Source organism: Carex rostrata, chromosome 17, assembly GCF_964058835.1.
Source record: "Carex rostrata chromosome 17, lpCarRost1.2, whole genome shotgun sequence".
Lineage (NCBI taxonomy): Eukaryota > Viridiplantae > Streptophyta > Magnoliopsida > Poales > Cyperaceae > Carex > Carex rostrata.
The window spans coordinates 812,555-836,133 of NC_135934.1; the positions used below are offsets into that span (position 1 = coordinate 812,555).

The 23,579-nt window shown below is 33.3% G+C and overlaps 2 protein-coding genes across 2 annotated transcripts; both read left to right on the forward strand.

Annotated features, from left to right (window-relative positions):
* The first annotated feature begins 11,103 nt into the window (after positions 1-11,103).
* Positions 11,104-13,267, forward strand: LOC144568604 (nudix hydrolase 11-like). The gene is made up of 4 exons (XM_078318978.1): positions 11,104-11,581; positions 12,112-12,254; positions 12,634-12,753; positions 12,907-13,267. The coding sequence occupies exons 1-4, from the start codon at positions 11,266-11,268 to the stop codon at positions 13,138-13,140; spliced, it is 813 nt and encodes a 270-aa protein (XP_078175104.1). The 5' UTR covers positions 11,104-11,265; the 3' UTR covers positions 13,141-13,267.
* Positions 13,268-16,251: 2,984 nt separating this feature from the next.
* Positions 16,252-17,941, forward strand: LOC144568593 (nudix hydrolase 15, mitochondrial-like). The gene is made up of 4 exons (XM_078318967.1): positions 16,252-16,641; positions 16,735-16,877; positions 17,261-17,380; positions 17,476-17,941. The coding sequence occupies exons 1-4, from the start codon at positions 16,296-16,298 to the stop codon at positions 17,674-17,676; spliced, it is 810 nt and encodes a 269-aa protein (XP_078175093.1). The 5' UTR covers positions 16,252-16,295; the 3' UTR covers positions 17,677-17,941.
* The last annotated feature ends 5,638 nt before the right edge of the window (positions 17,942-23,579 follow it).

A 23,579-nucleotide genomic window follows, 5' to 3' on the forward strand; every position in this document is an offset into this window, starting at 1 on the left:
ATTTAGGTTCTCGAGAACATTATTCAGTTAAATTGAATAAATTTGTATATCGATTAAAGCAATATGGACGCATATGCTATAATCGTTTAAGTGAATATTTATTGAAACATGGATATAAGAATGATACGACCTGTCCATGTATTTTCATGAAAAGATATAGAAATGATTTTATTATAACTGCAGTTTATGTTGACGATCTAAGTATCATTGGAACTCCTGAAGAGCTTCCAAAAGAATAAATTATTTAATGAAGAATTTGAGATGAAAGATCTTGGAAGAACAAAGTTCTGCATTGGATTGCAAATTGAACATTTAAAAATGATATTTTTATGAATCAAGAAAATTATATTGCAAGAGTGCTGAAATAATTTTATATGGATAAATAACATTCATTAAGCAATCCGATGGTTGTAAGATCATTAGATGTGAATAAAGATCATTTAGACCTCGAGAAAATGATGAAGAACTATTTGGTCCTGAAGTACCATATCTTAGTGCAATATGAGCACTTATCTTGATGAGCATTCAATACATGATATATCATTTATAGTAAATTTATTAGCAAGATATAGTTCTTCTCTCACGCGAAGATATTGACATATAATTAAACATATATTTCGCTACATATGAGAAAATTTAGCAATACACAAAAGCAAGTCAAGTATGTGTTTGGTTAAGATCTGTGATTTAACACATTTGTCAGACATGTAGATTGTCTTTTAGAGAAATGATCCCGAAAATCATATATGAATATAATATTATATGTATTGCTCAATGAAAGGAATGATACATTAAAGGAGATAGAACAAAACATATTTCACCAAAATTATTTTTCACATATGATCTCTAAAAGAATAATGTTATTAATATTTAGCAAATCCGTTCAAGTGAAAAATCCAGCAGATTTATTCACTAAGGCACTCCCTACTGCAATATTCAAAAAGCTAGTTCGTAATATTGGAGTTAGCCGACTTAAAGATCTTGATTGATGCTGTCATGAGGGGGAGTTAATATGCACTATATTTTCCTTAACCATGGTTTTTCCCACTGGGTTTTCCTGGTAATGCTGTAGTTGCGTATTTAGAAGAATATTGTACTCTTTTTCCTTCACTAGGTTTTTATCCCATAGGGTTTTTCCTAGTAAAGTTTTAATGAGGCATATTCTTATATAATTGACATCCAAGGGAGAGTGTTATGAATATATATTAAATGTGTGGATGTCATTCATTTTGTAACTCCCATATTAATCCTCAATTTATTTCCCCACTACTCCATGCATATTGATGCCCACTACTATTGGAATTTATTTCTCCATTTATTATTTGTATGACTTTCATTTACAATTTGTAGCCTATAAATAGAGACTTTGTAATCTTGTATTGTACACACATATGAGAAATATATGAATAAAGAGATTGTTATCTTTTCCTCTCTATTTTGTTTATTCATCTTATGCTTGTTTATATTTATTTTATAACACAGAGTTCCTTTATTATTAATGTTTGTGTTGATTCTGATTGGACGGTTCAGATCTAAACAAAAATATCCTGTAACCTTAATTAGGTGATATGAATTCACATTCACCCTAGTAATTAAGTTCTCTTGTCTATAGACTATAGGTGAGATGGAAAATTTTGCCAACATATATAATCCATCTATCTATTCATTCATAATTTAAATTATTCTATCTACTTCCTACTGTTAGTAGTTCTACTTTTGCCAACATATTTGAGATTTCACAAACAACAAAAATAGGAAATACTTAGCATTTTCTAACACCAATTACAATTAATGTTGCTTTGGCTTATTAAAATCCTCTACAATATGAGATGAGAGGACAGAGGAGCATGCAACTACAATAATTCCCACACTTCCTGTGTGTGCGTTAGCGGAATCAAAGCAATTTAATATGTTGTTTTTTAGAGATAATATTTTTGCGTACTTTACGTTGTACGATTCAGTTACCAACGTCACATAATACGAGAACATTAAATACGTACATACGGTGGGTTTGTTATTATTTTATAAAAAGAAAAGAGAAATACAGGTTTTACGCGTGATTTTGTAAAGCGGAAAAGAATGTGGCATTATCAGACAATTTATTTATTTTTCTGAAGAGTGTTTCGATTGTCGTTGAAAGTTATACTTCACCAAAAGGTGTTACTTAACACTTCCTTATTTTTTTTATAATCACCGTCTCTCCGATGAGTTCAGATCTCCTAAATTAAAGTAAATTCAAATCGGAAATAAATCTGCTGTTATTGAAAAGAGATAACAGGACTGTTATTCTTATTCCAACTATTTAAAAATTTTCATGCCCAAATCTCAAGAAAAAATATTTTTCATGCCCAAATCTCAAGACAGTTTAACGGATGGGATTGGAATAACAGAGTCCTGTTATCTCTTTGGAATAACAGCATATTTATTTCTATTCAAATCGGATCATCAGATTAAAGGGGTTACTTACGTTTCACTTCGGACTGGATTGGTACGGATTCGAATCGAACAGTCCGGATCAAATTAAAAAATTGGGTTACTTTAGGAGATCCGTACCACCCGATAATAGAGATGAAAATGAAGCGGATAATATCCGATCCGTATTCAAAAATTAGATATCGATATCTGATATTTGTAAGAATATGGGTATAGATATACATTTAGATTTAAATTATTTATATTTAAATATATGAATAATCATTTTAGTGTCCACACCTCCGTCCCCGCACCGTACCCACATATTTTCCAACTCAGTCAACCTTCTAATTTGACCATCCTAACTAACGACTTTCTAAAATAGACATTTATGTTAATACTTGATTGGATATATATCTACATTACTTATAATAGATATTAATATTTTTCATTTGTAATATATAAAATATTGAATTGATAAATAATTTTCATTTTATTGTTCAATATCAGAATGGATATTGATCTAAATGTGTATTTTTTAGATGATTTATGCATACAAGATAAATGATTTTCATTTTATGATAACTGTATAGTTATAAACACTTTTTGAGATTGCTGTAAGCACAACGTAGTATAGATATAAATACTTTCAATACTTAGATATTAATACTTTCAGTCCCCACATGCAGTTATGGTTCCCCCATGCCATTTGAGTGGTTCCTAATGCGGATACGACGTTAGAAATTTCAAAAAAAAAATGCGGGTACGATTATTTTCAGTCCTCACAAGTAATTATGGCAGTTTAGGTGCGGGTACGACGTCAAAAATTTCAAAAAAAGGTGCGGGTACGATTATTTAAAAATAATTAATTTATCGTTTACATTGTTTACTATATAGATATAAATACTTGTGTTCTTTGGACTACATACTTCAAGATTTGACTATTAATATTAAAAAAAAAGTTACAGATCTGAAACGGTTGCGGTCCCCACAAGCAGTTATGGCAGTTTAGGTGCGGGTACTCATATCAGCTTCCTAAATATATACCTTATAGTTTAATTTAATTTTTAATTGAGAACTTGACAATTTAGGAAGGGCGATTTTTATTTGGTGAAGAACCTCACATAAATTTTTAATGTTAATATCAATGTTCTAAATAGCGCGCTATAGCGTTTTTCTCTCATAAAAGCACTATGTCCAAATAGCACGCTATTTCGCGCTATAGCGCCGCTATTTGGGTATAGCGCAATTTTTTTAACCCGGCCGCTATGACGCGATAAACGCTATTTAAATCATTGGTTAATATTAAATGATGTACTGCTGTTAGCCTGTTACTCTTTTGTTTTTTTGCGAAATTAAGGGTTTAAATTAAAAAAAAAAAGTTGCAATGCGACAGAAAATTGTTTGTTTGGACAGATGATATGCTGCGAATTGTTGAGGAATTTGGAAGAGAATCTACTATTAATAATTAAAAGTGATGCATTTGATAGGTGATAATTTTGTTTTAAGTTTTTGGTACATGGTATATGTTGGGGGTTTTGACGGTTCAAACTTCTTAATTTAGCTTAAGTTGCGGAAAGAGTAAAACAAAAAAATTTTACATCTAACTTAAGCTACGGATTAAATGAATCAAGAAGATCCGTTTAATTCTATTTACAGATCTACTCCATAATTGATTTTCTAAAGCTTTAATCTATTTACCAATTAAATAGATTAATATAACAATTTATACCTTGTTTCCAAATCACAGTTGGAATGCAGACCGAGCGAGAAGAGCTACACCAGGGGAATGATTCTCCACGGAGCACCAAACGTATGGTGCCTCTATAGGTTATCCACCAGGACTAACCAGAGAGCGGTTTATTTCTTTTTCCAGGAATACTATAAATCGCAGAATTCTGCAAAAACACTATTCATGAAGAAAAAGACGAAAACCCGTAAACACGAATTTTCGGTTACTCAGTTTCATCAATGAGCAAAACTAAAATACCGCAAAATTCAGGAAAACACTATTCATCAATCCCGTAAATATACTTCACAACAACCCGCAAGATTATACCTCAACTACGTATAACTTTCTTTTCTCAACCGAAACACTATTTGGGAGAGAAACCGAGAAAGAGAGAAAATACCGATTTGTTTCGACACGAAACGATACGAGTGAATTAGTATTTTATTCTCTTCATGCACCCCTCTATTTATAGCCTCTAAAATGGTGTGAAAAGACCAAAATACCCCTATGACAAGGCATGCCACCTAGGGGGTGAGGTGTTATGTGGATAGGATTGATGACGTGTCATCTAGATAGGATCGATGACATGTCATGCGGATAAGGATGAATCTGAAAAGACCCGAATGCCCTTGGGCCGAATACAATTAATATCCGTATAATTATTCTGAACAAATATATTTCTTGCGGTTGTTGTTTCGGTAACTTTTATACAACGTAATGTGTACGTTTATAAATTAACCGTTGTTTCTGCTTGTCATTTTTATATGACATTTATAATTTAATTATATCACGTATAATTAATTATAAGCATCTTACTACTGATCATAACCAATTTATAATCAATCACAATAAGATTCTCCGATTAGCTCCTATATGGTGTGACCCAATAGGATCTGTGTTATGTTGGTAAATAGGGTTAAAACCGTTTTAACTTCTATAATAATGAGAGGCATCTGGCAAAACACATCATGACCATCCAATTACACAGATGATGCTGTACAGTACAATATCACGATCCAGTAAACAATTTACTTGTGTCAGTTCTTATAGCTATCAGATTAGTTTTAAGGTAGATATGTGTCATCCTTGCAAACTTAATCTTTTCTTGATCTTGAGCAGATTATCAAATATAATTACTCTTGTAATTATAATGCTAGCATATAATCTTACTCTATCAAGGGGCCCAGTGATGCTATAGCTCGTATAGAGATATGAGGGACAATAGTACTTTTGGTAAACCATCACTATCTCAGCTAAGCCATGTATACTGAAGAGCTACCGTTATAACTGCATTTTACCGACAGCGTTTGATAACAATCACACATATACATTTCTTAGTAGGAAAGATGAATACCTCATACTTTAGAACTTAACACTGAATGAAAACATTAATGACACGAACACAATTCTATTTAATGTTTCATTCGGGGTCTGTCAAATACCATGTTCATAGAACATGTATCTATATGATTAAAATGATATCTCGTGTCAGGTGGTTTGTAAAAGTTAACCATCTTTTAATCCATATACTAACCTTATCGCGGTAATTAGTGTTCCTGCTAATTACCTTGGTCAGTGACTTTTTAAGAGTATATATCATCTATATTATGGAGTTTCACAATTTCAGTCATGAACTCGAAATGATCCATAAATTCAATAATACTCAAGGCAACAAAATGATATATAAATAAACATTTAATTCATGAACAAAATGTTATGATAAATTACCGTATTATTGACTTCTAGATTATTACAAACTAACAGTATAAGCTTTTAATGTATTCTTTTTCGATTTTGTATTACAAACTATTATTTTGAGTTGAGGAGGATTTAAATGTCTTTATTATTTTTATCTCTATTATGTCTTTAATTTTTAAATATTAATAACTTAAAAATTTTAAACTCAACCTTCAAAAAGAATTTTAAACTCAAACATCAAAATAAAATCATTAAATGTGATCTATATTATTTTATCTACATGTCCATAAATTTTTTTTTTATCATTTTTTAGCTTTGTTTTTAATGAATAAATTAGTTGACAAATCAACGTCCGAACTTATTCATATCAATATATTTTTGCAAGCTCTGGATACCGATCAAAACAAAGTCGAAATGTTGTAATCTTTTATATATGTATAGAGAAAATAATATAGATCAATTCTAATAGTTTTAGTTTTTTTCACCTTAAAAAAATCTAATGATTTTATATTGATTTTTGAGTTTTAATTAATTAATATTTAAAAAATAGTGATATGATGGAGGCACAAAAATCAAGACATTTGATTCTTCCTTTTTTGAGCTAATAAAATATTTAAGTACCTTTAGACCTCCTTTAATAAAAAAAATTAAAAAGAGAGAAAAAAATCCCGTTGGAAGTAGATTGGGTCTGATGCTGGTGAGATAGATTTTGGATGCCAACAGATTTGATAAAATTGAAACCTATTAGTCAAATTTCAGTTTCACAATCAAACAGTCTTAGAGGTTAATTCGGCACAAGAAACATTTTTGTCTTTTAGTAGAAAGCGAAGGTATTTTGCATTTTGGCATACTCCGGTTTTGTGCTTTCATGTGTGGGTCTTCGGCTTACAAAACAGATATTTTGTAGATTTGATATGAGAATATCCCTCAACAGTTCAAATTCATGCATGATATATATATGTAGAGAGAGTGTGTAATGCTACCAGTCTACCATACATTGCAATGCATAGACATTTTTGTACATTAAATTATAAATCACCGGATTCAAAATTCAAATAACCGATTCAAACCGTTCATCTTGTTCTCCATATTAACATGTGTTTGAAGATCAAATTTTACATTTTTGGAAATTGTTTACTATTTTTTTTTAGATTTATTGAAAATTGTTGTTTTTCAGACAAATTTGGACTATAAAAAACAACGATTCAATAAATCTAAGAAATAGTAAAAAATTTCCAAAAAATATAAAATTTGATCTCCAAACACATATTAATATGGAGAACGAGATGAACGGTTTGGATCGGTTATTTGGACTTTGAATCTGGTGATTTATAGTCCAATGTACAAAAATGTCTATGCAATGCAATGTATGGTAGCCTTACTATACACACACACACACACACACACACACACACACACACACACATATATATATATATGCTAATGTGCTTCCGGTAGCATATGAGCTGAAATGCTACCGGTCCAAATTTGAAATTTCAAAATCCAAAAAGTCGATCTAAACCGTTCATCTTGTTCTCCATATTAATATGTGCTTGGAGACCAAATTTTACATTTTTCTGAAATTTTTTACTATTTATTAAGCCACTTTGAAAATCGCTAATCCAACGGTTTTACTGTTTTGTTAAGCCACCGTTCATCTTGTTCTCCATATTAATATGTGTTTGGAGAACAAGATGAACAGTTCGGATCGATCGTTGGGATTTTGAAAAGTCGAAATCCAAGACGTTGCATGGAGGGGCTCTATGCTATGCATAGCATACTAGCATATTCCTATATATTTATATATATACATATAGAGGTTGGCTACTCTACTTACATAAGCATATGAGGGTATATGCTTATAAGTCATTTTTTCATTTTTAAAATCCAAAAAGTCGATTTGAACTGTTAGATGTGATCTCTATATTGAAATATGCTTGGAGACCAAATTTTACATTTTTCTGATTTTTTCTTACTATTTATTAAGCCACTTTGAAAATCGCTGATCTAACGATGGCTTAACAAAACAGTAAAATCAGAAGCCACCGTTGGATCAGCGATTTTCAAAGTGGCTTAATAAATATTAAAAAAAATAAGAAAAATGTAAAATTTGGTCTTCAAGCACATTTCAATATAGACATCACATCTAACGGTTCAGATCGACTTTTTGGATTTTGAAAACGAAAAAATGACTAATAAGCATATACCCTCATATGCTTATGTAAGTAGAGTAGCCAACCTCAAACAGTCACCGTTGGATCAGCGATTTTCAAAGTGGCTTAATAAATAGTAAAAAAATTCCAAAAAATGTAAAATTTGGTCTCCAAGCACATATTAATATGGAGAACAAGATGAACGGTTTGGATCAGTCATTTGGACTTTGAATCGGTGATTTATGGTCCAATGCACACCATGGCCTATGCATTGCAATGCACCATAGCCCATCTCTCTATATATATATATGAGTATGGCTAATATAACATAAGTGTCATTTTAGTCTATATAACACCAACTCCAAAACCTATCAAATCGAGTTCAAATGGTGAATCCAAACCATTCAAACCGATCTACTTTATTAGTTGTGCGTTTACATGTAAAATTTATAAGTTTTTTAGTTTATTTGGTATCAAGTCAAGCGGTCAAATGTGTGAGTTTTTAAGTTAATTTTAATACATTCATTTTTTCCATTTTTTTGCCGCTTGATTTGATATTAAAATAACTCAAAAATATAAAAAGTTTGCATGTAAACGCATCACTCATAAAGTACATTAGTTTGAACGGTTTGGATTCACCATTTGAACTTGATTTGATAGGTTTTGAAGCTAGTGTTATATAGACTGAAATGACACTGATGTTATATTAGCCATACTATATATATATATAGATAAAGAGTAGAACTAGGGTGTTCTTAAGTTCACCAACATCCTTGGTGAACTCAAGTCTAAAACCATTCAAATTGGTTTCAAATGACGAATCCGAACCGTTGAAACCCGTACCTTACGAGTGATGCATCTACATGTAAAAAAATAATAATTTTGAAATTAATTTTGCATAGAGTCAAAAGGTCAAAAAAATGTTCAAAAAATGAATGCATTAAAATTAATTTATTAACCTTCTAATTTTGACCGCTTGACTTTATACTAAATTAATTCAAATGTTTAAAAATTTCATATGTAGACACATCACTCGTTAGGTAGACGGATTTTAATGGTTCAGATTCGTCATTTAAAACTAATTTGACGGGTTTTAGACTTAAAGAACACCCTAGTTCAACTCTCTCTCTCTCTCTCTCAATATATATATATATATATATATATATATAGAGAGAGAGAGAGAGAGAGAGGCTAATATGCATTCGGTTGCATATGGACCGAAGTGCTTACGGTCCAAATTTGATTTTTCAAAATCCAAATGGTCGATCTAAACCGTTCATCTTGTTCTCCATATTAATATGTGCTTGGAGACCAAATTTTATATTTTTATGAATTTTTTTACTATTTATTAAGTATTTTACAAAATTGTTGATCCAACGGTAGCTTAACAAAACAGTAAAATCAGCAGCTACCGTTTGGATTTTGAAAAATCAGGTCTCCAAGCACATTAATATGGAGAACAAGATGAACGGTTCAGATTGACCGTTTGGATTTTGAAAAATCAAATTTGGACCGTAAGCACTTCGGTCCATATGCAACTGAATGCATATTAGCCACACTCTCTCTCTCTATATATATATTACCCTAAATACTTAAATTTAAATATCAAGTAACACCAAAGAACAAGGTAATTATTTTTTTTCCTTATCGAAAGTTCCAACAGCCCCAAAGAACGCTAGAATTTTTTTCAACGAGGACGAGGACTTATCTCTAATAGTTCATTTGCTGTTTCCAAAAACAGGACAGGAAAATTAGTCCCAGCGTTGCCTTCAATACAAAGATTATACTTGAAGATTCTTTTTTAAGCCTCTTAATGCAATCTAAACATTTCCACACTAGATAATTTGATTAAATGTTCACTCTCACGAGAGGCATAGTCAGATTTTCAAATTATGAGAGTTAAACAAAAATAAAGATTAATTATATATTTTTTTCTCATGCTGTGAATGAGTATCAATTTTACACTACCTGTAACAATTTACTCTAAATTATATAGAAAATAAAATACAAAAATATTTTTTTGAAAATAAATAAAAATCAATTAACCCCAAATCTTATAGGTGGCTACGCCTCTGACTATAACATAATATAATCAAATGACATTTAAGGTAGCAATCAATTATTTTATAATCAAATGACATTTAAGGTAGCAATCAATTATTTTAGGGTTCGTCGGAGTGTATAAGAAAGCGAGAGAAGTAGGGTTTAGTGTGGATGGGGGTAGAATTAAGCTCCATCTTTATCGAAGTGTAGAATAAGTTTCTCAATCAAGACCGTCATCAACTACAGTTGCAACATGTGTATTTCAATCATGGGCCGCCATTAGTTACTGTTTCCATGAGTGTATTTAAGAAAAAAAGAAGAAGCAAGAGTAAGTATCCTTAAAGTGGGTTGGATCAATGGCACAAGTTGACACGAGAATGACCATTTCAATTGAAATTGAATAGCGGTGGTTCTCATATCAAACATCAAAAGTACGACTAATCATTAATGGTTGATTATCAAGCTAACAGAAATATGTATTTCATTTTCATACCATACCAAAAGTAAGTATTGGATTCATTAATTAAAAATGCAATTTGCAAAATTGAAAACATCTGGGTCCATTTTGGGAGTTTGATAAGCATCCATGAGTATGACCATGACCATCAATCATCCGTTTTGTAGGAAAGTGAAAAGTGGAGATAACAAATCAATCAGTAGATGTAGATCCAAGATCCAAGATCCAAGATCCAAATCATTTTATATGAGTTATGAAAATTGAAACATGGCCCATATAAAGGGCCCATGTTATCCCAGTTGGTTTGTATGAATGGACCATCATTGATTCATACAGCCTCCACTGGAGCCCAGCCTAATTGTACAAGTACAACACTCTGAGTCTCTGACTCTGGCTCCTCTAAATCTCACACTAATTAATATTTTATGTTTTATCAATCTCAACCGTTCATTTTATATCTAACGGTTTAGATAACAAATTGAGATGTCCAGTTATCGGAAGCTTCTTATCGTCTGATATGTAATAAACGGTTCAGATGTGCCCGAATTTATCCAATGAAATTCATACAATTGGAGAGACGAGCTGATCATGCCACTCTTCTTCTTCCCTGCTTCCTTCTGCTTCCTTCTGGAAGGAGTGTGGTTGGTACGTAACTAATTTCCAATGCGCGATTCACCAACTCCGCCTTCAATTGGAGAGAGAGGGGTCTGTGCGCCATTAAGTACGAGTCGCCACGCTGTGGTTTCAGAGCGATTCTTCACTTTGTAGCCATGGAGACCTGTCCAATCAGGAGCTGCGATCCGATCAAATCTCTCCGTCTCGCCGATCTTGAGCGGCAGCTCCTCCTTTACAAAGCCCCTCTTTGTCCCCTCGATTCCGAAGGGGAAGAATCAGAGGTCGATGATCGGGGCCCGGTGTTTTCTCCCATGGCCGTGGAGGAATCGGTTGTGGCACCGCCTTCTCTCTCCCGCTCCGCTCGGTTTCGTTTCAAGACAGCTGCTGTTCTCATCTGTCTTTTTGAGGATTCGAGCGGAGATCTGCGCGTCATTCTTACCAAGCGTTCTTCAAACCTCAACACTTCCCCTGGTAAATGTGTAGCAGGAAACTCATGAGCTATCCATAAGCAGTAAAACGACCCTTGTATTAAATAAAGATCTGTAAAATGTTTAACTGGTTAATTGCCTCTTGATGCTGTTAGTGTCGTGCTTTAATTAACTCCATTACAACCAGTTAAAGACAGCAGAAGACAGAGAACAAATTTCAAAATGTTATCATTTTTTAGTGATAAGCACTTCAGAGTATGATTTAGAAAGTCTATTAAGGAAAAGTAAGCCGGCATTTCTTTTTCTTGAATTAGTTGGTTTGATATAACCTTGATATAAATCACATTGTGTGATACAAATACTGATGGTGCCAATGTATGAGGATTGGTCGATCCAGGGATAATCTTTAGTTTCCTTTACAAAAATTAGGAACATCTGCTTTTATGATTTTTCTTTTCCTAACAGTGCAGTAGTATTTTTTTAGTATGTTCTATATTTGATTATATTCAATTTTTTTTTGCATTGAAATTTTGATTATATTCTATTTTCTAATACTGTGATTATTAAGTTCAGGCGAGGTGTCTTTGCCAGGTGGAAAGGCAGATGAAGGGGATAAGGATGAGAAGGAAACGGCAATTAGAGAGGCAAAGGAAGAGATAGGGCTTCAGCCCGATCTAGTTTCTGTCGTTGCAGTCCTTGAACCCCTCTTTACAAAGGTACAATTCGTCAGTACTCTGGTTCTTAATATGTGCAGTTTCAGAGTTCACTATTTTAAACGTAGTTTTTTTTTTTTTTTTTTCTATTTGAAGCATCTTGCTTCCAGTACCGCCTCCTGAGATTTATTAATTGAATAGATTAGCTGCCTCCTGAGATTTATTAATTGAATAGATTAGGCACAGAGCCGAGGATGGTTCTGGAATTTTGTTAAGATGCTCAACTAAGTTCCAATAATCTGGACTTTCAGGTGTTGATTGAATTTGTTATTTCAATTTTGCTATTCATGTAAACCTATGATTCGGTACATAGAGAGGATATTATTTTTGAAGGTCATATAGAGAGGATATTAACTCTTTGAGTATAATTTTCTTTTCATAGCGCCTACTCAGAGTAGTACCAGTAGTTTGCATTTTTAAAGATAAGGATGCATTCAAGCCTGTTTTGAACCCAGCTGAAGTAGAAGAATTATTCGATGTGCCTCTGAAGATGTTCCTAAAGGTACATGCTCAATCAACAGCTTTTTCATTGTGGGTCCTTTTTTGTAAATTTAGTTTTTTTTTTTTTTCAAAAGAAACAAACAAAGACAAGCTAAAAGCCCTGCTTCGGCATTTTGCATGAAATTATGGTTTTAACTGTCATCATTTATTTTAGGATGAAAACAGGAGAGCTGAAGACCGCGATTGGCATGGAATTAAGTACCTCCTCCATTTCTTCGATTACACAAAAGATGATACTAAATACTTGATATGGGGTTTAACTGCTGCTATCTTGATCCGTGCTGCTGCCGTTGTTTATCAAAGGCCACCTTCCTTTACAGAGCAATATCCAAACTATTGGAACTCACTCTTCCCAGAAATAAGAAAACTCGTTAAACGATGCCATTAACTCGATAACTAATTTTTTAAACATAAGGATGAATATTTTTATCTTAATGAGGATTCTACCATATCAAATGTTGATTGCAACAGTGCACGATTTGTTAAATTCAATTATCTGTTCAGTCCTGCCTCTATAGTTATTTTCTCATGTGAAGTGGCACTGCGACCTCCCCATATCCTGTAGTTCTAAAACAGCTGCGTTCTAGTACAGCCTAAAATAAATAATACAGCCGAAGGTCGATTTTGTAAAAGATTTGTTTGTTGGAAGCCTTATAACTCAGGCCTAAACGACCGTACCCGAATAACATTTGAAAGGAGCTCTAAATAGATAAAACAAAGTTAGCCCATTTCAAGTTTTTCGTTTCCAGATGGTACGTGTTATTAGAAAATACAACGTCGATTCGAACAAAGTTTTTGTTGGGGAAACAATATTATTTTTGATATATCAATATATTAATTTAGTTACAGTACAATTATATTGGCCTTCAAACTGCGGAGTTATTGCAACAGCACGAGCTATTGTCTCTCTTTCAATAAAATGCATGTTCAATTTTTAAAAATAATATCTAAACAAGATCCTTGATGTATCAGAGCCCTTTAATGAAAATATTATATTGGCCTTATTTATATTTATACACGTGCATATAGTCGTAAATTATATGAATTACTTGATTCATTCGGCCACAAATACTTGTTGATTATCGATCTTCGACACGGTGCAATAGACGGAGCTGTGCAAAGCATAGGAGTACTACCGAACTGAGTACAATTAAATCGGATAGTCTAAAATTGTTATTGTTAACTTGGTACGAATCTCAAAGCACAAATAATACTGCTCCCCCAGCCATCCTGAACAAGAATAGGATGAAATTAAATCTGAACTGTCCTTTTCAGCTGTGTTGAGTCAGGTACCTGGAAGGATACGGATTCTAACATGCATAGATGGACAATGTAACGGGTCCGGATCCCCTAAAGTAACTCAATTTTTGGGTTTTGGATCGAGACCGTCTGATTCGAATCTATCATTTGAGATTGCTTCGTAATTCAAATTTATATCTCGAGATATGTGCACTCCACTTCAGATATATTATCACAGATTCGAATCAAACGGTTCGATTGAAAACTCAAAAATTAAGTTACTTCACTGGATCTGAACTCCAATGTGACTGTCCACTTAATTTCAATTTGGACGCTGATTTCGCATGCCAAAGTCTGTTTGATATTGATTTTTATAAACTCTGTTGTCATTTCGGCAAGCATTTGGAATTTGTCTCATTTATTTAATTTCTTATGTTTTGCCAATTGATTATTTACACGTTTTCATCAAAATTTAATATATTTTTATAACAGGATGTTTCGTTTTCTCTGAATTTTTTTTATGTTACATATACTCTCGGTTATTCTGTCTTTTTTGTTTTGTCAGTCTTTTTAGATTGTGCTTCAGTATCGGAGAAGAAATCCTTATTAAAGGAACATAATGACAGGGAGATAATTCTCTGAACAGAAAAATCTACACCTTAAATCGGAGGTGACCGATTTTATCAAAATCTCCTTGTTACTTCCCTCTGAATAGTACACGCTCTCTTTTGTTCACCTTCACTCTCTCTCTCTCTCTGATTCTCCTCTTCTGGAGTAGGTGAGTTTGTCTGATCAGTCCGAATTTCACAAGCTCTCACCTCTGCACAAAAAAATTGTTGTTCCCTTCCTCCGCATCCTCTGTCTAGAGCTGAGCCTTAGGTGGCAATGAATTTGGATAACAAAATATGCTCTACTAAGAAGTTGGTCTCACCTCCATTGCCGGCATTTTTATTTTTACCCAATTTTTAAAATATTTTAATAAAAATAACCAGGATTTTTAAAATTTTTAAAAAATACCCAAAGTACAGAAAAATTCCGCACTCCCAAATAAAAATTCGGAACCGTGAAATATTTTCAAGATCTGTGCTAGATTTAATTGGGTGCTTCAAGATCCGTGCTGGATTTAATCCAAAGGTCCAAACAATTCAAAATTTCAATATGGTCTCATTTAATTGGTTTAAATTTCGTTTCTTTCATAAATTCAAATCGAAAGTTCATAAATTTTTGTAATTATATTCGTACATATAATTCGTATATTTATTTCTCAATTTAAGATTTGAATAATTCGATTTCCTTTTATATAATTATATATATTCAATTAATTCTCTAAATATCCTAAATGATCGAGTTTTATAAATTCTATATTTTATTTGTACGAATAATTTTGTATGATTATACTTTTAATTAGAATTTAATTAATTATTTATTAATACAAATCAAATTTTAAATTTCTTTTCTAAATGGTTCAATGGAACTTGTAATGAATTTTTGATTTATAACTAATTATTGGTTCTATACTTTATTTTATGTTGTAAATCTCAAAGTTTTAATATATATTTTCATAGTTCATCTATATTTTGAAATTTTAGATTCGTTTTAATCGGTCATTCAGAAATAAAATAAAATATAGAATTGATAAAACTCATACATTTAGGATTTTTAGAGAATTAATTGAATATATATAATTATATAAAAGGAAATCGAATTATTCGAATCTTAAATTGAGAAATAAATATACAAATTATATGTATGAATATAATTACAAAAATTTATAAACTTTTGATTTGAATTTATGAAAGAAACGAAATTTAAACTAATTAAATGAGACCTTATTGAAATTTTGAGTTGTTTGGACCTTTGGATTAAATCCAGCATGGATCTTGAAGCACCCAATTAAATCTAGCACAGATCTTGGAAATATTCCACGGTTCCGAATTTTTATTCGGGAGTGCATACTTTTTCCACACTTTGGGTATTTTTAAATTTTTTTCAAAACTCTGATTATTTTTATTAAAATATTTTAAAAATTGGTAAAAATAAAAATTTCGGTCTCCATTGACAGCTGACTCAATTATCTTCATAATTTTTGAAGTAATTTGAAATTAATAAAGTTTTATTATTATTATTATTATTATGTTCTTAAAAAGATATACCAATCATTAATTTAAAAAAGTGCTCTGTTGATTTTCTTTAACACCTTCAGACCTGGTGGGTGGGTCCTACTCCCGGGTAGAAGAAAAACACAATGAATTAGTGATAACTCGCGCAACTTGACTAAAGAAAGTTACGCTACGATATGACGAGATGAGAGCATTTCTCAGACTCGCAGCTATGGCGACATCTCCAACCAACCCAAATCAGATCAGATCGCTTCGCCTCGCCAACCTCGCCTCGCAACTCCGCCTCTACAAACCCCCTCCCTCGTCCCTTGACGCCTCTACCTCTGACGAAGATGCTCCTGTCGTCGATGCTCGGGGCAAGGTGTTCTCTCCCATGGCCGTGGCGGAGTCGGCGGCGCCGGCTACTCTCTCCCACCCCGATCTGTTTCGTCCCAAGACAGCTTCTGTTCTCATTTGTCTTTTCGAGGATTCGAAGGGTGATCTGCGCGTGATTCTCACCAAGCGCTCTTCTAATCTCTCTTCCCACTCGGGTATATTCCCTGACCAATATATAAATCTGTAATTGATTCTGTGCATAACTTTTTCATAAAATTTGTTTTTACTGATGGTGTAGTTGAATTCAGGTGAGGTGTCGTTGCCAGGAGGAAAGACGGAGGAAGGGGATCGGGATGAAAAAGAAACGGCGCTGAGAGAAGCCAAGGAGGAAATTGGGCTTGAACCTAGTTTGGTTTCTGTTGTTACTGTTCTTCAACCCTTTTTATCTAAGGTGCAACTCTCATCTATTTACCAGTCTTCAACTAAACTGATATTTGGGTTCAAGTATTTATTACCTCTTGTTAAAATTGGTAAATACTTGTGTGAAGTATAATTTGAGACATACAATACAAAGAAAACATTGTGCTATCTGAGTTCCATGCTGATTTGGCTGAATTACTATTATGTTCTAATTTGATTGGCTTGATTGGTTTGATTGGTTTGGAAAATATCCCTCATGGTTCATTTTTTTTTATGAGTTTGCTTGGTTGCTGGTGAGCTTGGTTCAATATTATTTCAGACTTGTGTCTGATTTTAACATGTGCATAGTCCAAACTAAACTGTTGAACAATGTGAAAATAAAATGCATAATTGATATGTAGGTTTGTTTTGCAGCATCTTCTCAGAGTGACACCAGTAATTGCCATTCTCGAAGATAGAGATGCATTCAAGCCAGTTTTGAACCCTGCCGAAGTCGAAGAATTGTTCGATGCACCTCTAGAAATGTTCCTAAAGGTACTTCCCTAAAGCAATTTTTTTTGAAGTCTTTTGAATTATATTCGTTTGAATTTCAAGCACACTAAGAACTATTTCATTTGCGTTCTTTTTAGGACGAGAACAAAAGAGTAGATGAGCGAGAATGGATGGGAGTTAAATACCTTGTACATTTCTTTGATTATAAAGCAGAGAATAAAATGTTTCTGATTTGGGGACTAACTGCAAGTGTACTAATCCGTGCCGCAGCTGTCGTTTACCAGAGACCACCTTCTTTTACCGAGCAATCCCCAGAATTTAAATTCCCATATCCCTAAAGGAGATGAATTGTAATTCAATTGTCGAAGTTAAGGATATTGTTGTCCAGTGTTTTCTACAAGAGTTTTATTGTGATTTGTGACTACAATTGTTGAACATGTGTAATAATTCAAAAAATATATATATTACATGGGCAGCGGGGTTGGGCCCCGAGCAGCTGTGGAGATTGACCAAACTAATTTGAAGTCTCATTGTGTGCATATTTAAACATTTTATGAAATTTACCTTTGTTATGCAAGAGTTGAAAGTTATGTTTCGTGTAAATTTTTGCCTTTTTTCTACGGTGATGGGTGGCGGGGTTGGGACCTGAGTCCCTCTAGGCAGGGGTTGGATTTTTTTTTTAAAATAGAATTCCTTTAAATTATTTTAACGGAACAAGCCTAGTTTGATCGGATTTTCGAAAACTAGCCTCCACCGATCCTTAGGATCGGTGTAGAAAAAAAAAATTCCACCTGCACCGGTCCTAGGGATCGGTGGAGTCAATATTTACCCCGCCACATATATCCTGCACCAAAACCACACCAAACATCTCCAGCGGTCCACAGGATCGGTGTAGGTTTGAATTTGCATTAAATAATACTACCCCTGTGCTATCCTGAAGCTTGATTTGCGTGACTTTTTGGGTTTGCGTGAGTTCAAAAAACATCTCAAACTTTGGAAAATAAATCTGCTGCGATTCCAAATCCCTCCCTTCACATTCTACAATGCACAAATCTCAAGGAGCAATTATTTTTTATGTGCAAATCTCTAAACAAATGAACGGATGGATTTGAAATTGCAGTAGATTTATTTCCCAAACTTTGCGTGAATTCCTTTCGGGTGCGTGACTATTTGAATTACAGTGTATGTAGCGAGTCATTGTTTGATGAAAACTGTATATCATTGCATGGTTTTCATACCTTTTTGAACGCATAAGATCAATATAATTCATTGATATCTTTGAATACGGCACCATGTGCAAAATTTGAAAATCAAGCCTCCACCGATCCCTAGGATCGGTGTAGGCGTAGTATGGGATCTTCTGTGGCCAGGCTCTCTTCTGGTGTGAAAATTGCTCCAAAATTGATCCACTGATCCGTAGGATTGGTGTAGGATTCAATTTTTTTGCTCCACCGATCCTAGGGATCGGTGGAGGCTAGTTTTCGAAAATCCGATCAAACTAGGCTTGTTCCGTTAAAATAATTTAAAAAAATTCTATTTAAAAAAAAAAATCCAGGGGTGGGTGCCTCTTGGTCTCAATCTGCCTCCCGCAAGAGGTTTAACAATATTACTGTCGTTGTTATTGAAACGATAGATAGTACAGAGAGAATAAAGATAAAAAGACAATAGAAAGAAGGGAGGCAGGAGAGAGAGAAGGGAGACACTAGGGGACAAGTATCCTCTCCATTACGGTAAAAGATGAGAGCGTATCCTCTGCGGAGGTTTTCCTGCGGTGGGCAGCGGTGGTTTTGATCTGGTCCGTTCGTTTCGGATCGGACGGGCTGGATTACGGGTTCACCAAATTTTGAGTTTTTTTAAAATTCGGGCAAAATCTGATTTGGTCCGTCCGATCCGAAACGAACGGACCAGATCAAAACCACCGCTGCCCATCGCAGGAAAACCTCCGCAGAGGATACGCTCTCGTAAAAGATTCCCATCACTTTACAGTTTGAGATTAATTTTCAGCTGTTTCGGGATTCGAGTTAGCATAGGGGCAATATTATTGGGCTTTGAGATTCACGCCAAGTTAAAAAGAACAGTTCAGATCTAGTAATTATAAAAGATTTCCTATTATGGTACCGGGGAAGATCTGAATTCGACGGTGGGATGAAAAAGAGTACTTCAATTTGATTTCAAATTCAACATGTTGATTGAAGTCTATATGGTATATATAATAAATTTCTTTCATTTTTCATTCAATTTATACTAAACAACTACATTAACTACCTACTATTTGTCTCCAAATTAATTATTCTAATACTACTAAACTTCTAAGACATTATATACTGTTGAATATTTAAGGTTAAAAAAAATACTTGGAAATTTTTCTAGGTTTCCTCCAATAGCTTGATTTTTTATTTTATTATTTTTGGTTAAAATGACATTCTACAAGTATAGTTAAACAAATCATCTATAAAGGACCTCATTTTCAGATTAATTTCTTAATTATTATTATGCAAGAAAGGGTAGGACCGCATTTTTTGAATATATAGTTTGCCTTGCGCATATTTATTTTTAGAGAAATGTTATGGTACCCCGAGCCATTATATTTGAGCCCGTCCTCCAAGTAGTTTAATAGAAAAAAATTTCAATGTTGTCTAACTTCAATTTTCAGTGCTAATATCCAAACATTTAAAGCTACCTTTATAACATTTTACAATGTTACTCGCAAGCATATAAACCTCTGTCTGAAAGCATTAAAATTCTAAATCTATATCGTGGTGTTTGGTTGTGGACTAAAGTTAAGGTGGCCTAAGTTGGTTATTCCAACTTAGGCTTATCAAAATTATTTATGTTTGGTTGTGCCTAAAGTTATGCTATGATTTAAGCTATTCCTTGTTTGGTGTAAATTTGATGGCTTAAAGCATGATATTATTATTTTGATTTTTTTTAAAATTTAGTTATTACTGCCCCAGCTATGTAATATATTATTTTGTGTAGTGTTTATTTTTATTTTGTAGACCAATATATACATTAATTACTTCAACAACGTTTTTTAATAGCATATTACAAAATTTATGTCATAACTATGAAATTATTAATTCCTTTCGATTGTTTGATGAGCGACTTGATACCAATCCACAAAGCAAGAAAGTGACTGCTCATTTTCTTGTTCAAAAATGAGATAAGGTTAGATGAATCAAATGAATGAAACTATTAAATTAAATACATATACAATAAAATATTAAATGAATGACACTGAAAAATTTAAGATAAAAATATAAAATTTATACTTCTCAAATTTTGGATATTTTGTAATTGTTTCTAAATATCATATAATATTGATTCAGTTCTAGAAATATAATTATCATCAGTTTCACATTTCGATGAAGTATGAGGCCCTGCCATAGTCTAGAGTAAAGAACACAATATTTTCCGTAGTCTAGGATGTCTACTACTATTTTATTATTTCATGATATTTAATAATTTTGAAAACCATATTTTACACGTGAAGTATTTTAGGTTTTGATATCAAAATATGGAGATTTTGGGTTTATAAATTTTGTTGAATTTATTCGTGATTTTTGGAAATTTATTTGGGTTTATTAGGTTTTTTGTTGATTTTATGGAATTTATTTGAATTTATACGGAGTTCTCCATGGATGTAAGGGTATTTTTGGAAATAACATTTTTTCAATACCGATTTTTGATAAATACAAAGAACATTATTTTCAATGCAAATGAATAACTATACATCATCCCACTTTTCAATGCAAATGAATAACGGATTGTGCCTGGGTGAGATAATTAATGAGGAGAGAGGAGTGAAATGGTTGAGAGTCAATGACAGTGGGACCCAGTTGTTGGGGTTTCACGGTGCTAACTAAAACCCCTTTTAGGCTTAAGGTGCGGAATGACCGTAGAACAAAAATTTCTATGGCCAACTTAAGCTCAGGATTAAACTGGGTATGTCAGGAAACTTTCCAAGGCGGTCCACCTTCAGTATTCCTTTGGCATCAAAACCCAATTTAATCCTTTTACAGATCTACTCCATGATTGATTTCTAAAACTTTAATCTACTTACAAATTAAATAGATTAATATAACATATTTATACCTTGTTTCCAAATCACAGTTGGAATGCAGACCGAGCGAGTAGAGCCTCACCAGGGAAGGAATCGACTCGGAACGGAGCATCAGACGTCTGATGCCTCTATCGGTTATCCACCAGGACTAACCGGAGAGCGGTTTATTTCTTCTGCCAGAAATACCGTAAACCGCGGAATTCTGCAAAAACACTATTCACAGGAAAAAGACGAAAACCCGTAAACACGAATTTTCGGTTGCTCAGTTTCATCAATATGCAAAACTGACATACCGCTAAATTCGATAAAACACTATTCATCGATCTCGTAAATATACTCCACAACAACCCGCAAGATTATAAGTCAACTACGTATAACTTTCTTTTCTCAACCGAAACACTATTTGGGAGAGAAACCGAGAAAGAGAGAAAATACCGATCCGTTTCGACACGAAACCGGTATGAATGAATTAGTATTTTTTTCTCTCTACCCCTCCACCCCTATTTATAGTGTTTAGGGTCGGTTGCAAAAGACCAAAATGCCCTCCAAGGTATGCCATTGACACCTAATCCTTTTATATGTGAAATGACCAAAATACCCCTTCCACACCCTTCCACATTCTTCTCCATGTTTCTACACACGCAAGGTGGCATAGGTGTGAAATGACCATTTTGCCCTTGTGGATAGGATTGATAACATGTCACCTGGATAGGATCAATGACATGTCATGCGGATAAGGACGAATCTGAAAAGACCCGAATGCCCTCGGCCCGAACACAAATAATATTCGTATAATTATTCTGAACAATTATATATATATTTTTCTTGCGGTTTGTTGTTTCGGTAATTTATACAATGTGTCCTGCACATTTATAAATTAACCGGTTAACTTTTATACAACGTGTCACACACGTTTATAAATTAACCAATGTTTTTGCTTGTTATTTTACATAACATTTATAATTTAATTATAACACGTATAATTAATTATAACCATCTTACTATTGATCATAACCAATTTATAATCAATCACAATAAGATTCTCCGATTAACTCCTATATGGTGTGACCCAATAGGATCTGTGTTATGTTGGTAAATAGAGTTAAAACTGTTTTAACTTCTATAATCATGGGTGGCATCTGGCAACACATCATGACCATCCAATTACACAGATGATTCTGTACTGTACAATATCACGATCCAGTAAACAATTTACTTGTGTCTGTTCTTCTGTCTCATATCTATCAGATCAGTTTCAAGGTAGATGTGTGTCATCCTTGCTAACTGAATCTTTTCTTGATCTTGAGCAGATTATCAAATATAATTACTCTTGTAATTATACCGCTAGCAGATAATCTTACTCTATCAAGGGGCCCAGTGATGCTATAGCTCGTATAGAGATACAAGGGACAAATAGTATTCTTGGTAAACTATCACTTCCTCAGCTAAGCTATACATATGGAAAAGCTACCGTTATGACTGCTTTTTACGGACAGTGTTAGATAACAATCACACATACATATTTCTCAGCGGGAACGATAAATACCTCATACTGTAGAACGTGACACTGAATGAAAACATAAATGACACGAACACAATTCTATTTAATGTTTCATTCGGGGTCTGTCAAATACCATGTTTCTAGAACATGTATCTATGTGATTAAAATGACATCTCGTGTCAGGTGGTTTGTAAAACTTAACCATCTTTTAATCCACATACTAACCTTATCGCGGTAATTAGTGTTCCTGCTAATTACCTTGGTCAGTGACCTTTTAAGAGTATATATCATCTATATTATGGAGTTTCACAATTTCAGTCATGAACTCGAAATGATCCATAAATTCAATAATACTCAAGGCAACAAAATGATATATAAATAAACATTCAATTCATGAACAAAGCTTTATGATAATTTATCGTATTATTGACTTCTAGATTATTACAAACTAACACCAGTGGCGTAAAATTGAAGACAAAATTTAAGGCACCTGAGGAGGTGGGTTAAGTTAGGCTTGTTTAGGCTGGCCTAAAATTTCAGTTATTCCATGTTAGGCCCGTTAGTTTAAACTATGTTTGGTGGAATAACAGTGGCCTAAAGCCTTTATTCCACCTTTAGTCCACAAAAATGTTTGGTGGAATAACAGTGGCCTAAAGCCTTTATTCCACCTATTAGTC

Coding starts and splice junctions, on each gene's coding strand:
- LOC144568604 (XM_078318978.1), top strand. CDS start 11,266: ATGGAGACCTGTCCAATCAGGAGCTGCGATCCGATCAAATCTCTCCGT. Junction 11,582..12,111: donor AAACCTCAACACTTCCCCTG/GTAAATGTGTAG, acceptor TATTAAGTTCAG/GCGAGGTGTCTTTGCCAGGT. Junction 12,754..12,906: donor CTCTGAAGATGTTCCTAAAG/GTACATGCTCAA, acceptor CATTTATTTTAG/GATGAAAACAGGAGAGCTGA.
- LOC144568593 (XM_078318967.1), top strand. CDS start 16,296: ATGAGAGCATTTCTCAGACTCGCAGCTATGGCGACATCTCCAACCAAC. Junction 16,642..16,734: donor TAATCTCTCTTCCCACTCGG/GTATATTCCCTG, acceptor AGTTGAATTCAG/GTGAGGTGTCGTTGCCAGGA. Junction 16,878..17,260: donor TTCAACCCTTTTTATCTAAG/GTGCAACTCTCA, acceptor TTTGTTTTGCAG/CATCTTCTCAGAGTGACACC.